The sequence below is a fragment of the Artibeus jamaicensis genome, unplaced genomic scaffold (assembly GCF_021234435.1).
Source record: "Artibeus jamaicensis isolate MK-2021 breed Jamaican fruit bat unplaced genomic scaffold, CSHL_Jam_final contig_233, whole genome shotgun sequence".
In the NCBI taxonomy this organism is placed as follows: Eukaryota; Metazoa; Chordata; class Mammalia; order Chiroptera; family Phyllostomidae; genus Artibeus; species Artibeus jamaicensis.
The window spans coordinates 25,017,225-25,034,560 of NW_026521486.1; the positions used below are offsets into that span (position 1 = coordinate 25,017,225).

The 17,336-nt window shown below is 42.5% G+C and overlaps 1 protein-coding gene across 1 annotated transcript; it reads right to left on the reverse strand.

The window, feature by feature from the left end:
- Positions 1 to 445: 445 nt before the first annotated feature.
- MANSC1 (MANSC domain containing 1) lies at positions 446 to 14,135 on the reverse strand. The gene is made up of 4 exons (XM_037164812.2): positions 13,963 to 14,135; positions 9,798 to 10,120; positions 7,893 to 8,033; positions 446 to 2,484 (listed from the first exon to the last, which is right to left on the reverse strand). The coding sequence occupies exons 2-4, from the start codon at positions 10,018 to 10,020 to the stop codon at positions 1,598 to 1,600; spliced, it is 1,251 nt and encodes a 416-aa protein (XP_037020707.2). The 5' UTR covers positions 10,021 to 10,120; positions 13,963 to 14,135; the 3' UTR covers positions 446 to 1,597.
- Between the last annotated feature and the right edge of the window lie 3,201 nt (positions 14,136 to 17,336).

The window sequence follows — 17,336 nt, forward strand, 5'->3', positions numbered from 1 at the left end:
CAGGAAGGGACCCAACCTCTCGTTTTGCAGATAAGCAACTGGAAGTTCAGAGAGGTGAGGTGTCAAACTGACCTATGCGGTGATCTGGCTTCTTAGTTACCCACTGTAACTTGTCTGGCAAACTTTATATATTAAAAGCATTTCTCAGGCATTTCAATAACTAATCAATAAAAGCTACAACACACTAATCATTGAATGATAACTTTAAGTGCGCTCTATTATTTCTAATGTTATTCCAGGTAAAGCCAAGGATGCGTGTTGGTCAGGTTTAGACAAGGATTTATGAGTAATATGATTATATTTAAACTCAGTAAATTTTAGGAAATGCTTTTATTATCATTATTATTATTATTATAAATTTAACTAGATTGAAAAGGATTAGATTGGCCAAAAAGTATGTTTAGTTTATTTCATGAAATAAAAGACATATTTTTCATTTTCACCAATAACTTTATTGATTTGGATATTTTTAGTATGTTGGTTGTCTCCTCCTGTTGGCTTCTTGTGGGTGGAGGTCAGGGATGTTGCTAAACATCTTCCAGTGTATAAGACAGACCCGCAGCAAAGAATTATTTGGCCAAAATGTCAATGGTACCAAGAAACGTTGCAAACCACTTTCGATGTGTTTGATCAGTCACAGCACCTTCTCCACACACTGCACAAATCTTTTTTGGGTGTTTCAATTGAGTTTTTACCTTTCTTGAAATAATGCAGCATAATACACTAAAAGTGTTATCCATTTAATTCCATCTCCAATATTAAAATGGCTGCACAAAAATGCATAAATTTGGATAAGATCTTTTTAAATGCACCCTGCTATGACAGTTGTCACGATACAATCAAATAAAGTTGTTCTGAATGAAATCAAAGATAACTAAGCACTACTAGAGCCATTGTATGGAAAAACCTAAATGAACTCTTTGGCCAACCCAACAGATTTGGCCATTTATCAGAACTGACTTATCATTGTCTCCATGTAGGCTAATACTCTGCTAGAATTCTCCCAAAGTAACCTCTTTGCTCACTGACGATAAGGGGGGAGGGGGTTGTCATCCTAACTTAGAACACATATTTTCATCATTTAATCATTTTGCTGGTAGAATGGAAAGGTATCCAGATGGGCATACAACTTACAAGAACATTACTTAGTAGCAAAAGATTTATTCAAATATTTAATTAGAAGAAAGTATATCTGGAATAAATTTTATTGGAATATATATAAAAAGGAAAGTAAAATCCATTAGAATTAATATCATAAATAGTTGACTTTCTCTGGAACTAGAAATATAAACAAATTGGAGCCTAAAATTTCTAACATTTTCTTTTTTGCAAAATGCCAGTCACTTTTCAAATTTATATGGCAATCGTACTTTATTATTTTAGGTAGAGCTTTGCTCTCAGCTAGTATTTTAGAGATATATCATACAAATTACCCAATTTGTTTTCTTTCCCCTTAAGAAAAAAAAGCAAAAACAAGTGGTAGGGGCATTTGCCTGCCTTGAGTACTTCAAAAACCCTAAAATCAGCAAGTCAGCAGAAACTCAGTATGTGTGGACTACAAGGAACCACATAAATTAAGAGACATCTAGCTTTGTCCTTACATGTCAACATAGATCCCATTGATCAAGTAATCAAGTCTGGAGTAACGCTTCCTGCGCAGGGATTCCAAGAATATTCTCCCCAGGAGGACGAGGCCTATCGTGAGGAACAGAACACCAAAGAGCAGGGCCCCGACGAGGAGCCACTTTTCAAATGGGAGGTCGTGCTGACTTTCTGGGAAACTGTGCCGGGAGGAGCCGCCCGCACTGGTCTTCCCATTTTCCTGGGAAGCCGTTTTGCTTGTAGAAGAATCCACATTGGGCGAAAGACCTGTAGCAGAGCTATGGGCTGCCTCTGCCGTCCAAGTTAGGTTGGACATCTCTCTAAAGGGCACGGTTTCTGCTAGGCCTTGCGAGTCTGTAGGTACCTGAAAGATGGTAGTTGGCACGGCTGTTACAGTCACGTTAGCTTGGGGGGTAACCACAGCACGTGTCAAAAGTGTAGAAGAGACTGTGGGAGGCTGAGAATCGAGGGTCCCCGCAGGCGGAGCTGTGGTGGCCACCTGCAGTTGGGGAGTCACGGGCGGTATGGCAGGAGCTCTGGTGGGGAAAAGAACCGCGGGCTCTGGCGCAGCAGGGAGGCTGTGTGGAGAAGCAACGGCCTCTGCAGTGGGGACTGTTGTCACATTTTCAGGCAGCAGATGGGCTGTTCTTTGTTCTGAGAATAACTGTGAGCTCTGAGAATGGGCGTTTTCTTTATAAACGGGGAACCGTGTGCTCACAGGATCAGTCGTGAACAGCTTCTCCAAGCGATCTGAAGCTCCAGACTTCCGAGAAAATGCATCTCTCCATAAGGTATCCATGGGCTTTGAATAACCTGGGAGACGAGGGGGTGTGGGACTGACTGCTGAGCTTGGCCCATCAGCTCTGCCTGATGAAGGAAAATCTGAAAATGTAAAGAAAACGAAAGGGAGACAAGTTGATAAGGTAGGTTAAAAAAGACAAATGTTGCCCTGGCTGGTGTAGCTCAGTGGATTGAGCATGGGCCTGTGAACCGGAGTATCGCAGTTCGATTCCCAGTCAGGGCACATGCCTGGGTTGTGGGCCAGGTCCCCAGTAGGGGTCATGTGAGAGTCAACCACACAGTGATGTTTCTCTCCCACTCTTTCTCCTTCCCTTCCCCTCTCTCTAAAAATAAATAAATAAAATATTTTTACAAAAAAGACAAATGTATCAGTTTGTTCAATAAGTGCCCACACTGTTGACACTTGACATTTCATTGAAACTTGGGCAAAATGTAAAAACACAAATCGCTAAGTCGGACCTGATGGCGGTGTCTCACCACCAGATGCTGCGGTTTGTTTCTAGAGCGAGGAGACAGAGGAGAAGAGGAACTCATGGAAGAGGACTGGGCGATAAGTAAACATTTAAAATATATACATAAAATAAAAAGAATAGTATTTTGTGACACACAAAAATGACACAAAATTCAAATTTCCGGGTCCATAAAGTTATACTGGCGCGGAGCCATGCTCACTTGTTTACATATTGGCTCTCACTGCTTTCGTAATACCAGGACAGAGGTGATGAAGTACGACGGATTGTACCTGACCCACGAAACCTCGAACACTGGCCTGAAAAGCGTACGATGCTTGTTATTTGGCCCTTGACCAAAAAAGTCTGCAAACGCCTGCTCCAGGACATTGTTCTTTACTATAAAACAGGATTTGGGTGCCTGGGATGCCCCTTCCTCCACCAACACTGAAGAAAAGAGTTTCTGCTGCAGGTGACACCATATTCGTAGACGGCATCACCAGGACCTAAAGAGCACTGTTTTTAGGTGGGATCAGATACCTTAAAAAAGAGCAGGACTCAACATATTTCGTTTTAAAGTTAAAGAAAGGCCATTTAAAGTACATGCTCTGTGATATGTATGAACTCAGAACTTAAATAAGGCCACTGACAAGAATGAGCAAAACAGCTGTTTCTTTCTCAAGAATGCAAGCTCATAAATAAAGCAAAGAAAGGGCTAGTCCCATTCCCAGAAACATTCATCTGCTGGCAGCGGTCCTAGAACCGCGCAGAGAGCCTGCGCACCTGCTGCCCGGACCTCACCCGCTGAAGTTTGCCTTTGGGGCGTGGTGCTTTCTCTCGGTCACCGAGAGGTGAGCCCCGGGGGCTGGGAAACAGCCCTGTGGCTGTGCTCTCAGCCCCTCTTTTGAGTTTCATTTTTCAGTGACTTCACTAAGTAAAAAATTTAGGGACTGACTATTACTTGAAAACCAGTTGAGGACACGGGCTCCCAAAGTATTCTACTTCGGAATTCCCGTGTTCTGGTCTTTGGTAGACATGATATCCTACAAACTGAAAAAAAAAAAAAATTAAATGATGCCATCCATGCTAAGTGGTTTTATAGAATGAACAGAATATACTGCCATCTTTCAAACTTACAGTCTGTAAATATTAGTCAGTGAAACAAGAGTTCATCCGGAAACACATCACCAAACAGGTATTTAATTTCACGGCAAACAGGAGGCAGATAATTTAGTTTTATGGGTAATCTCAATCTATCAACATGGGTAGACGCAGAAGTAGAATTAATTATACACACACCTTGTAAACATACTGTAGATAGAAATAGTCCCCTGCTCCCTAGGTCCAGCCACTTTGCACGCAGTTATTAATCAACCTGCTCTGGGCTGATGACACCCCCTGGTGGCTACCAGCGGAACTGTTGGATTCTAGTCCTACTTCATTCTACCTTTACACTAACCCTAAAAAGGTTTGTGCACGTGCCAAGTGCACATTTCCACCGGAGAAAATCTTTACTGCATACTCCTTTTTATACATGCATTATAAAAGCAACCACATTACCAAGGTATAATAAAAATGAGAACAAATTCAACGATAATTTCTGTCATGTCCCAGCCACTATTAACATGTGTATATACCTTTAAGTTAAAACATTTTTTTCATGTAATTGAAAAACAACAGAATGTTTTTCACCAGATATTTAGGTGAACTTGCTTATTTCTACACCTGCAACTTATTTTTTAGTGTTTGCATCATATTCCCTCCTGTAGATTCATCATATTTTATACCCAACCATGCTTTGGCAATTGGACATTTATGTTGCTTATAGATTTTTTGACTAATTATATAATAAAAACCTTTCATGTTTCAATATTGTTTATTTAGTGTAGATTTTATGGAACTAGCATTACTAGATTAAAATGATCTCTTTTTTAAAAATATTCTGCTTTTTTTTTCCATCCTCACCCAAGAACCCATTGATTTCAGAGACAGGGGAAGGGAGAGGGAGAGAAAGGGAGAGAAACATCGATTGGTTGCCTCTGGTACGCGCGCCAGCCGGGAACCAAACCCACACCCTAGGTATATGACTGGGAATTAAACCCATGACCCTTCGGCCCACGGACGACATGTCCACCAATGAGCCACGTTGGCCAGGGCTAACACACTGGACCTGAATTATAAAGCAGATGACAGACACGGGGAAGAAAGGACAGGATGAAGCAGAGGTCGTGTGAAGGGATAATAGAGGTGGAAGGTGATGGCCCCACTTCCGTGTGATGGGAGCTCCTGAAGGAGAAGAGCAGGTGCTCCGATCCGTGTCCTGGCCGCTCTGGAAACTCCGACTGGCAAATCCAGTTCCTGCTGGACAGCACCTCTGGGTGTCTGACAGGCTCTGCCATGTTCCAGGTGATCGAGGAGGAACAGCGAGAAGCCATATCCACACCACACTGCAGGTACCTTGTGTTTTTGGCCAAGACTGTACACAGACAGGCAGAAGCGAAGGAGTCACACAGACCAGGGGCAGCCACCCCGGTCACTGAAGCCCCGAAAGGGGAGGAGGGGGACAAGACACCGTCCATGCAACGTAAGGTCTTGAGTGCTCTCAGAGGCCTGATCTGTTGTGTCATAGTCCTTTAAAAACTGTTACGTTTAAGAATTGTAGTAAAACACACATATATTCTACCACATTAACCCTTTTTAAGTGCACAGTTCAGTGGGACTGGGTGTATTCACACCACTGGGAAACCATCCCCATCTCCAGAGCTTTTTTTCATCTTGCAAAACTGAAACTTTGTGTCCTGTGTGTCAGTCTCTTCATAGTTGGGTTCATACCACTATTTAGGAAGAATTTACAAGTAATCTGTTTAAGGGAATGTGTCGTACATCTGGTTTTCCTGCTCCAGGAACAAAACTCAGACACGGTTCCACCCAAGGGACCAAGCAGAGTCAGCGCCCCGGTAAACCCCGAGCAGGTGCCCTGGGCTGCACTTTCCCTCCCAGCCTTAGAGCCACTCCTCCTCGGATGTTCCTCAGCTCAGCAGGTGGTACCACCAGCCAGGTAGACACTCAAGACAAAAATGAGGACTTGGCTCCAGTGCTTCTCTCGTCCGCGTTCCCCACACCCATGCCAGCAGCAAGTCCTGGGAGCTCCACCTCTGAAGCAGCCCCTATGTTTCTTCTCTCCATCTCCTCTCCCACCTCCCTGGTCCACCGCGATTCACGTTGATCTCAGCCCCACCTCCTAGCCTGTCTTCCCACCTCCCCTCTTGCCACTGTCAAGAGCAGCCACAGTGGGCTTTGAGAAATCACCTTTAAAACATCACATTCCTTGCCTCCTTAAAAACTTCCAATGGCTTCCCATTACACACTTCAAATAAGCCAGCCAGCAAGCAAAATACAACCAGAGACTTTGAAATTAAGAACAATCTGACAGTAACCAGAGGGGAGGTGGGAGTGGAGAATGGGGGGGAAGGGGGTAGGGTTTTCGGGAACAACTATAAAGGACACATGGACAAAAACCAAGGTGGAGTGGAATCAGGGGAGGGAGGTGGGGATGGCTGGGGTGGAGGGGTAGTGGTGGTGGGGTAAATGCAGACAACTGTACTTGAACAACAATAAAATAATTAAAAAAATAAAAATATAGTGAAAAACAAAACTCCAAAACTCTGCCCTGTCCCACTCTGCCCTGACTCATAAAACTTTTTGTGATCTACCTTTCTTACATCTGGCATATCATTAAGTACATGCATGGTTCACTGTGAGTCAGCCAGCTGGGACATGCAAACAGGCTACTTCCTCTGCTGGGAAGGCCTTCCTGTGATCTCACATCTCAGATCCACTCAGATCTCAGTTTAGGGGTCACTTCTTCACAGGTGCTTCCTCCGATCCCCTACCCCAGAGATTATCACTCGGGGATTATCTAGCACATTGTCTTAGCTCAGTCATCTGCATTGCATTTTGTTCTCGAATCTTTATTTCTTGTCTCTGTTTCTCCCAAAACATACGTTTCAGAAGTCAGAGCCTTGTTGTAGTACATTTAGTGTTGCATCCTTGTATTCCTAGGGTGTGAAAAAGTGCTTGGCACATAGAAGATACAAAATAATACTTGTTTATTGAATAAAGACAATGATATTAATTATCCAGGATAGAATGACAAAAACTTTCAAGGAAAATTTGATACTGAAAGCATTTCATCTGAAAAATTAACCAAATTCTCCCCCAAGATATATCCAAATAATGATCTTATTTCACTTTCTGTATTCTGAACAAATATGTAAGTTCCATATGCATGCAGATTGTATTTCCACTGCTTTGCACGGAATTTGGCACATGGTAGATGCTCAACTAATGTTTTTGAACTTCTCTCCAGGGCTACACAACAAAGTCCACTAAGTTTGATTTCAGATAACATGATTATAAAATAATTCTAACCTAATGATAAATATACTAGAATTCTATATATTTGCATAGGTCTTAGTTCTTTCAAAACAGGAGACCTGTACCTTTACTCCAGTTGACACTGTTGCTGCTGATATTGTTCTAAACAGGTGTTTCAAAATGTGTTCATGAAAAGTCTGGGCACCTTTTATCTTAGGAAGATAAAAACAAAAACAAAGCAAAACAAAAACTATAGTTCAGAGGTCTTTCACTGGAAAGTAGTTTGGTTTAAAAGTTAAATTTTAATTCTTTTTTTAAAGATTTTATTTATTCTTTAGGGAGAGGGGAAGAGAGGGGAAAAAGGGAGAGAAACATCAATGCCCTCTCGAGTGCCCCCTACTGGGGACCTGGCCCAAAAACCCAGGCGTGTGTCCTGACTGGGAACTGAACTGGTGACCTTTTGCTTCACTCCACTCAACCCACTAAGCCACACGAGCCAGAGCTAAAAACTAAATTTTAAATCATGAGATTTTTCTAGTGTGCCTCCCCATGTGTGACCCCTTTTGGCAATTTTACTTAGACTCCTCTGTAGAAAATCTTTCACATGAACCCTATCCTTAAGTAATTCCAATCACAAAAGAAAATGAGCAATGTTCTTATTACCTCTAATTATCCTGTAACTCCTAAGCCCCTCCGCTGGTTTCACTGGACAGGCCTCCTCACTGGGACAGAAAAACAGGTAGCAGTTGGGCAGTCTAGCTGTTTTTCGAGTGTCGAAGATCATCAAGTTACACGCTTTGTCCCCTGCAATGAAAGGTTTCACAAACATTATTTTGAAACAGGATTTTCTAGGGAGTACGGCAGGCAGGAAGAACCTCATTTATTCTGGTGTCCAACATAAACACTTTTCTTCACTTGCTTGCTGACAGCTGAATCATTTCCTTTTTCTCAGTTTAGTCCACTGAAGCCATGTTTAAAGACGTTAGGTTTAAAAACCCGAATTAAGGTAATTTTGGCAAAACCAATTTTAATGGTACATTTAGTTCTTTAGAAATAAGCTTTCTGTTTGCTAAAATATCCACCAAAATGTACTGACTTTGCAATCTTTCTTTACACACCTCTCAGTTGAGTTGGGCCTTAAGAAACGGATCAGACCTAATGAGTCCATATATGCCTTGCATCCTGAAGGCATCTCACACAGCCATGAAGCCGTGGCTTTCTTAGGCAGCGTCAGTAAAGTCAGCATCCTACCTAACAGGCCTCCTTCCACAAAGAATCTGAGTAGTGTGGGGAGTGCCGGGTCTACTTCTCATTTTTGTCACTGCCACTCTTCTTTTGGTTCTTTCTTAATATTTCTCCTCTTGCTTATCATTTTTGGTTTTCTGTTTTCCTTCCTCCTTCACTTTTCACTCTTAACTTTCATTTCTAGCTTCTCTTTCTCTTATGTCCAATAGAAATTATTCTAATTACCATGGCGTAGAATTGGCTTTTACCTTAGTCTGGAGCAGTCTCACAACAAAAGAGTTCCTATGCTCAGGAAATTCCAAGGGTTTTAGGAGCTCTGTGCCAGGAACCAGGGACAAAGACCAAATCTCCCTTCCTCCCTTCCTCCCTTCCTCCCTCCCTCCCTCCCTCCCTCCCTCCCTTTTGATACCACAACCACTACAGAAAAAAAGAGGGAGATCTAAGAGAAAACAAGATTTTGTTGGCTAATAAGTCAAGTAAGAATCACTAATCCAGCATTCACTAGCTCTTCTAGGCTCTGAGGGCAAGGCCTTATCCATCTTCTTGTCCTATCCCAGCGATGCATTAGTGCTCAATAAATTTAGGGTGTTTGTTTGTTTGTTTGTTTGTTTTGCATTTAGGGAATTGGGGCAGGTCCATACACAACTGAAAAACAACCACTGTTTCAGGCAGATATGCACTTCTCTTTTCAGGTAATAGGGTTGGAGCCTGAAATATGCAGAGGTATGGTTTAAACCTGTGGCCATAGATTCCTTCTGTGTCATATGAGTGGGTCACACTATATGACTTCCCACACCTAGAAGTGTCCTAGAAGCTTCAATCAGTGGCCAGTTCCTTCCTGACTCACCGTATATCACTGGCTCCAGGGAAGGGAGACAAAATAAAAATTTTGTGTTTCCACTTAAAAATCAAATGCTGATTTTCCTATGGGATGATTTAGGCATTTTTTTTAGTCTCAATTCCCTTTCTTTGTTTAAATGTGCTCTGTAATATCACATTGTATTGCAGTACTCCACAACAATGGCATTTAAAGAGCATTTTTGTTTCAATATTCTAGATGCCTTTTAGAACCCAGCACCAATGGTTCTCAACTTTTTTACACCCACACAGCTGAGTGATACACACACACACTCATCAGGAACTTTGACTAAGCTTAGGAGAGGGGAGGGTATACAGGTGGAACACTTCCTGTGTGAGTTTGTCACCCACCTTTCTACCCCATTGGGAATCACTAGTATAAACTACTGAGCCATGTCAACCAGCCTCTTATGTCACAAAACATGGGGAATAAGGGGGGGGGGGAGTCAAGGGGCTATTCCTTACCTGATATGTTTTTTGTTGAACAGCAAGAATCAATGCAGTCTTCTTGAGTTAGCGTATGTATGGGCTCATTGCCTCTGATTCCCCTCGTAAGAGAGGACTGGATGTCAATGACCACGTCTCCCAGGCTCCAGGCAGGACAGTCATGACTGGCGGACAGCCTCACTGTCAGGAGACAAATGGTCACAGAAGTGTAGGTCAAGGTCCGTTCTCCTCCAGACAACATTTTAGATTTCAGTATAGTTTTAGTCTTCAAAGGTCAAGGAGAAGCCTCTGTCTGGTCTTAGTTTGCTTCAAGAAGATTGCACAGATGACTGAATTTCTCTCTAGAACCAAAACAAAACAAAAAAAACATCAATGAGTTCTATTTCTTTTAGCAAATCTAGAAAAGAGACATTTCACATCCTTCAAGTCAATGTACATGACTCACAATGTATAGGGCAGAAATAAACAAGTATTTATAATATTTATATTCATTTCACCTTTAATAGATTTGAGACAAGCTTTTGTTAAAAACTTGGCAAAGCATTAGCAAACATCTGTGCTACGCTGTTACTGCTTAAAAGCTGACAAGTGTCCGTCTGTGAAGAAAGAGGTAGAACAGGAGCCCTGCCTCTGAGTTCTAGAATCCTCCCTCTTCTTGCCCCTCCTAACCAGAGGACACGCAATCTCCAGTCACCGATGAAGCAGTGATCATAGGTTTGGGCATATTTTCTTTCTCATAGTTAACAGTTAGAGTTTTTAATCACCTACTGGGTGGCAGGCAATGTTCTAAGAAATATACCTATATTGTCCTATTTGATCCTGATACCAGCTCGGCAAAAAAGTTATTATTTTCCTCGTTTTATAGATGAGGAAAAGGAGGCTGCTTTTCTTGTTACCTCTTTTCTTTAAGTGTTAAACCGGAGGCAAGTAACCCTAACGATCTAATTCCAGGCATTAGGCAGTCAGCAGGGGGATATTATGGCTCAGCTGAAGAGAAGTTTAGGGGCAGGTGTTCTTTCTGACATTCCTAAAAACACCAAAGTCACACTATGTATAATGCCAACTCCACTCGTAAGCTGGTTCTTTCAGAAATAATATAAATAAATGTTAACCTGTCAATGCAATACCATAAAGTATCCTCACCCACTCACCCCACATTTCCAGAATGCAATTATTCACTGAATGATAGCCTAGAGCACAATTATTGCTTCTTTAGGGTTTTTTTGGGGGGGAGTGTTGGGAGGGTTAATGAACCCTTTGGTAGCCAGGTGAGGATTAGGATCTCTTCTGAGAGACATATTTTAAAATGCATAAAATGAAATATAAATGATTACACAGGAACCAATTATATTGAAAATAATTATCAAAGTAGTTTGTTAACTAAGCCTATAAATCTCTGATGAAAGAAATCAAAGACAATCTAAATAATTGGAGAGCCATTCCATGTTCATCGATATTGTTAACCTGTCAGTTCTTCCCTGCTTGATCTGTGGATTCAACACAATCCCAGTCAAAATCCCAGCAAGTTATTTTGTGGGTCTCAACAAACCGATTCTGTAGTTTACATGGAAGTGCAAAAAAGGCCTGGAAGCGCCAACACAACACTGAAGAATCAAGCTGGAGAACTGACACCACCCAACTTCAATAATCAAGACAGTGGTGGTACTGGTAAAAGAATAAACCAATAGGCCAATGGAACAGAAGGGAGCCCAGCCACAGACTCACACAAATACAGTCAACTGATCTCTGGCGATGGAGAAAGAATGGTCTTCTCAAAACCGGTGCTGGGATTACGGGACATATCCATGAAAAATAAATAAATAAAATCTTTCACCTTTCACAAAAATTAACTCAGAATAGATTGTAAATCTAAATGTAAAAATGCAAAACTGTCAAACGCCTAGATAAAAACATAGGAGAATATCTTTGTGAACTTAAAATAGGCAGTGACTTTTTATACACAATACTAAAAGCACACTCCACAAAAGAAAAAAAACCTGATAAGTTGGATTTCATTAAAATTAAAAACTCCTCTGTGCAAGGCACTGTTAACAGAACAAAAAGATAACCCACAGACTGGGATAAAATATTTGCAAAACACATATCTGGTGAGGAGCTGGTAGCCAAAATATAGCAAATAACTCTTAAAATTTAGCAATAAGAAAACAAACAACCCAATTAAAAGTGGGCAAAAAACAACAACCAGCATATAAATATTTACAGTAACTTCATTGATAATTGTCAAACTGGAAGCCACACAGATGTCCTCCATTGACGAATGGATGAAGAAACTGTGGCACGTCCATACAAAGGAATGTTATTCAGCAATAAAAAGAAATAAACTATCAAGCCACAGGAAGACATAGAGAAAACTTCATTGTCTGTTGCTGAGTGAAAGATTCAGTCTGAAAAGGTACAATTCCAAATAGATTACATTCTGGAGAAAGCAAAACTACACTGACACTAAAAAAAAATCCCTGGAGCACAGGTGATCTTTCAGGCAGTGAAACTATTCTATATGATACTGTTCTATATGATAGGTACAGATCCTTCTGTTTGTCAAAACCCACAAAACTGTACAATGCAAAGAGTGAACTCCAACATAAACAGACTGTAGTAAGCAAAAAACAACAAAACAGCTTAAAAACCCAGAAACCAAAGTAACCTGCATATGGCAATAGAGCAGGAGTCTAACAGCTACCTTGCTAACTGTCACGTCCAACTTTTCAAACAATAGGATGATAAACAACATTTCTATTTCTCACATGCCAGTCGCAATATTAAGCACTTTACACATGTCGTTTAACCCTTACAAGAATCCTAAGGAGACAGGTCCCATTATTATCCCCATTTTTTAGTTAAAATAAAAACAGCTGTGTATTATACGTGCTTCCTAATCTATTAAATAACCAGTGGTGGCATGTTCAATAACTGCCATAATTTCAAAATAGTGCTGAATGTAAATGATACTTGGAGATAAGTGCAATAAGTAATTTGATATAACAATACCAGTACTTTCTACTGGTGGCAAAACAGCTACCTTTAGCCCTACGATGGCTTTTGCCTACCTGCCTCTTAAAGGAAATGCTACCTTTCAGTTAGAAATCAGCAAAATAATAAAATTTTCCCTCGACGTTCACAGACTTTCTGAAATCTACCCATGGCCTCCCCAGGTTACGAATCCCGGCGGGAGTTAACTTTCTATGCGGCCACATTTTGTAAGTTGTTCTAGCCCTAAGGAAAACAAAACAAGAACAAAAGAGGAAATCCAGGCCAGTGCTTTACTCCGAATGGCTCCCAGTGTGCAATGTCTTTACAGCTCCTGGAGGAAGAGCAGCACTGAAGAGTTCATCTCATTAAAAACACTCAGCAACCTGGCTGGTGTAGCCCAGTGGACTGGGCGTGGGCCTGCGAGCCAAACAACCACCGACAGATTCCCAGTCAGGGCACATGCCTGGGTTGCAGGCCAGTTCCTAGCAGGGGACGCACAAGAAGCCACCATACATTGATATTTCCCTTCCTCCCTCCTTCCCTTCCCATCTAAAGATAAATAAATAAAATCTTAAAAAAAATAAAAAAGACACTCAGTAATTAGGTAAATTAACTCCCAAGCCCTTATTATTTAGGCATTTAAGCCTTAAAGGTCTAAAGTCTTGCTGAAAGATGGAGGGAAAAGGATGCAGGTGGGAGCGAGCGGAAGCGCCTGGGCTTTGATGCCTGTTTACCCGGCTTACCGTCGTCAAACATACGTGTACTTAACTAAATCAAATATTGGAAGTCACTTAACTCACGGAATAATCTAATCAAAACACACACACACACCCCGTGCAGAGAGTATTAGACAATTAGTAGCTTCGAGCAAGAATACAGGGCCCAAATCCTAAAAGGAAAAAATTGGGAACATTTCCCTTCCTTCGAGGAAATACATGTCGGTCACTAAACTATTCTCCTGCCGGTGCTGATGACGACGCGGAGCCGGTGTCGTTTACGGCAGGTGCCCCGGGCCTGCCTGGACCTGGAGCGCCCTGCGGGACACCGCGGGCCCCAGAGACCGGGCCAGCCCTCCTGCGCCCGAGCCCGGTGCTCCGCTGCTCCAGGACCCGGGCGCAGCCTCGCCCCAGACAAGGAAGGAGGGCGACGCTACCTGGGGTGGGTCGGGAGGGGAGTGCCGGGATGCCTTTACCTGGCGCCGAGGGGACCCGGTGCCCCTGAGGCCCAACCCGTGCGAGGGCGCCCTCGGGGACAGCAGCGGCGACTCAGCGCCAGGCTCTCAGTGGAGCGGCAGGGGATGCTCCGCAGCTGCCTCCGGGCCAGCTGGCTTGTGGTTCGCAAGTTCCTGCTTCCGTCGCAGCAACTGAAAGTTTGCGGGGGTGTGGAGGTGGGGGAGGAGGGCACATTCCTGCCCTGCAACCCGGAGCTGTTTCCCAGCAACCAGGAGCACGGTCCACTGGGCACCGGCGAGGGAAGCGAACCTCTCCCCGCAGTGGCTGCAGCTCCTGGGGGCCGCGCGAGAAGGGCAGAGAGCCCTGGGCCCACACAGCCCTGCCCTCACTCACCCACGAGCCAAGGGCGCGGTGAGGGGGCGTGGGCGAGACCCTCGTGGGTGCCGGGGGTCTGCAGCCGTGCCTTCTCGTTTCCCAGGGCCAGAGAATGCCCAAGTATGTACACAGGAGGAAAGACACACGACCAAAATGTACACACAGTGAAAAGTCTGGCTCTCACCCGAGTCCTAGACTAGTTCCCATCCCCAGAGGCAGTCACTGAGAGCAGTTTCTCCGCATTCAAGAATTTACAGTGCATGCTATCTGGGGCACAGTAATGAGAACGTATTTAGATGGTTGGAGGCTTGACGGGTCCTCAATTAGAGTTGGCATTTCTTTTTCCAAATGAAAAATGTTTAATATAAAAAGGCAAGATTCACACTATGCTAAATGATAAAATTAAATATCCTTCTCCTGATAAGAGTTCAACTTCTGCATCTATTTTTCTATTTAACTTATCCTAAGAGTTGGCAATTCTTGAGTTAAATATTATGTGCAAGTCAGGCCTCGCAGAAGACATTTGGACGCTGCAGGATTTATTGTTTATAAGCATAATGATTTTAAAAACAATGGTATCTGTTATAGTTATTAAAATTGCATCCCTAACAGTTAGCATAGTGACTGGTACATAAGAGGTACTCAGTAAATATTTAACTAAAATGTATTTGTTGACTGAATGAGTGGAAAAGAACTACTAGGAAGTGTGTTCTCAATCAATGCTCACTCCACCCCACCCCTATACACATACATGCAAACAAACGCAACATTATTAAACTGTTGACACTTAAGGTGCCAAGAGGTCTTACCTTTGACAATATCTCCCTTTGGGCTGGTGCGAAAGAGCTTTCAAACCTGGAGCACTTTGCAGTTGTAGATGATTATTCCAGCCCTGATAAAGGAAACTGCTGTTTCCTAGCTTTTACCAATAGCTACACAAAACATATGTCGACAGACTGCCCATGAATAATGGCCCATTGTGTAAAACTAACTCTTAACTAGCTGTACACAGAGGATGACCTACTCTTGAAGTACAATAATATTGCAAAAATTTGGCTTTAAAGAGTTATCAAAGACAAGGAAATTCCACAGTGATTTTCCACTGGAGTGCTTTTCCTGATGCAACAAGAGACTGATGTACATAGTACATTTTATCTCTGCCAGGTGATACACTTGAGGGTCCAACGTATAGAGAGGTCACAGTCTTTGAATCTCCCTATGAGGAATATCCATACTAAGCACTAAGTGACCTTTCTCTCACGTGGAAACTTCAGACTCAGTGTTTTGATACAATGAACTTGTGTCATTGAAGTGATATTATGTATTCAGTTATGACACTGAACATAATTAAAATAATGATTAATGATGGAAACAATGACTAAAGAACTTTTGTATTAACATGAATGAGGTGTTTAAATTAGAAATGGTATTCAGTGACTGGAGAGATTACCAATTCTCTTCCCCTGAGGCTGAGTCCCATTTCTGTGGAGGTACATTTTTTTAAAAAGTGTTTTATCCAGAAAACATGTGTTAAAGCTCCTGTAGGAGAAATTAAAGACCAACAGGACACAGAATCTACCTTCAAGATGTGTACAGAGCAGTAGGGGAGACACACGTAAGTCAAGGTCATGATAGAAGATGTTAACTAAGGAAGCTCAGGAGAGGGGCATCTAATGTGCACTTCTGGGAGGTGTGCATAAGTTCAACCACTTTTTTAAAGACAAAATTTTTACAGTAGTTTTAAGTTCACAAGGAAATTGTAGGTAAAGTACGGAGTTTCCCACACACCCTCAGCCCCCACACATACATAGACTTTCCCATTATCAACACTCCCACTGGAGAGGCACGTTGGTTACAACTGTACGTATTTACAGTCCATATTTTATCTTCTGCTCGTTTGGTGGTGTACGTTCTACAGGTTTGGACAAGGAGTAATGACATGTATCCACCATCATAGTATGATACAGAGTATTTTCGATGCTCTAAAAATCTTTTGTCTCAGCCTATTTATCCCTCCCCACCCTCCCCCAAACCTGGCAATCACTGATCATTTTGTTGTCTCTACGGTTTTACCTTTTCCAGGATGTCATGTGGTTGGATCAGTATTTAGCCTTTTGAGATTAGCTTCTTTCACTTAATAACATGCAGTTTTCTCCATGTGTCTTCATGGTTTGATAGCTTATTTCTTTTTCTTACTGGATAATAGTCCACTGTGGTTTATATATCCATCTACCAAAGGCCATTTTGTTCGCTTCCAAGTTTTGGCAACTATGAATAAAGCTGCTGTAAACACCTAGTGCAGGTTTAGTGTGGATATTCATTTTCAGCAGGTTGAAAGATATTCATTTTCAGCAGGTTTCAGCATCTTGAAAGATGAAGTTCAGTTAGCTAGATGGAGAAATGAGGCTGAATATTCCAGACAGACAAAATAGCATGACTATTGAAGATTCAGGGAACTCCATCCTGCAGGCTGGCACAGGGTTGCCGGTGTGCGTAGAGGAACAGAGCGGCTGGGGTCAGAGTGTGAAGGTTCTCATATGCTAAATTTCAACCTGTACTCTGAAGACCTGGTGAGTTGTTGAAGGCTTTTAGTAGGGCCATGACAGATCCAAAGACCTAATTAATATTCTAGAAAGTTCTCTCTGCCAGCCACATGTAGATGGGTTGAAGGAGGTAAGACCAGAGTCCTCCTGTTTTCTAAGAAATGGAGGAAATGAGAGGACCCTGAAGAGGGCATAGAGATGGAAGAGAAATAAAGACAAGAGGTTCTAGACTTGTGCCTGGTGGATGTGGGGTTAGGGTAAGCAGATTTCTGGCTTGGGGACAGCACGGATGGATTGCTAGGCAACAGAAAGACATAAAAGGAAAAGCTAGTCAGGAGTGGATTAGAGACACTGTGAGTTTTAGAACACTTGACTCCTGCCCCAGCTGGGTGACTTAGTAGGTTGAGTGCCAGCCTGTGAACCCAAAAGTCACTGGTTTGATTCCCAGTCAGGGCACATGCCTGGGTTGCAGGCCC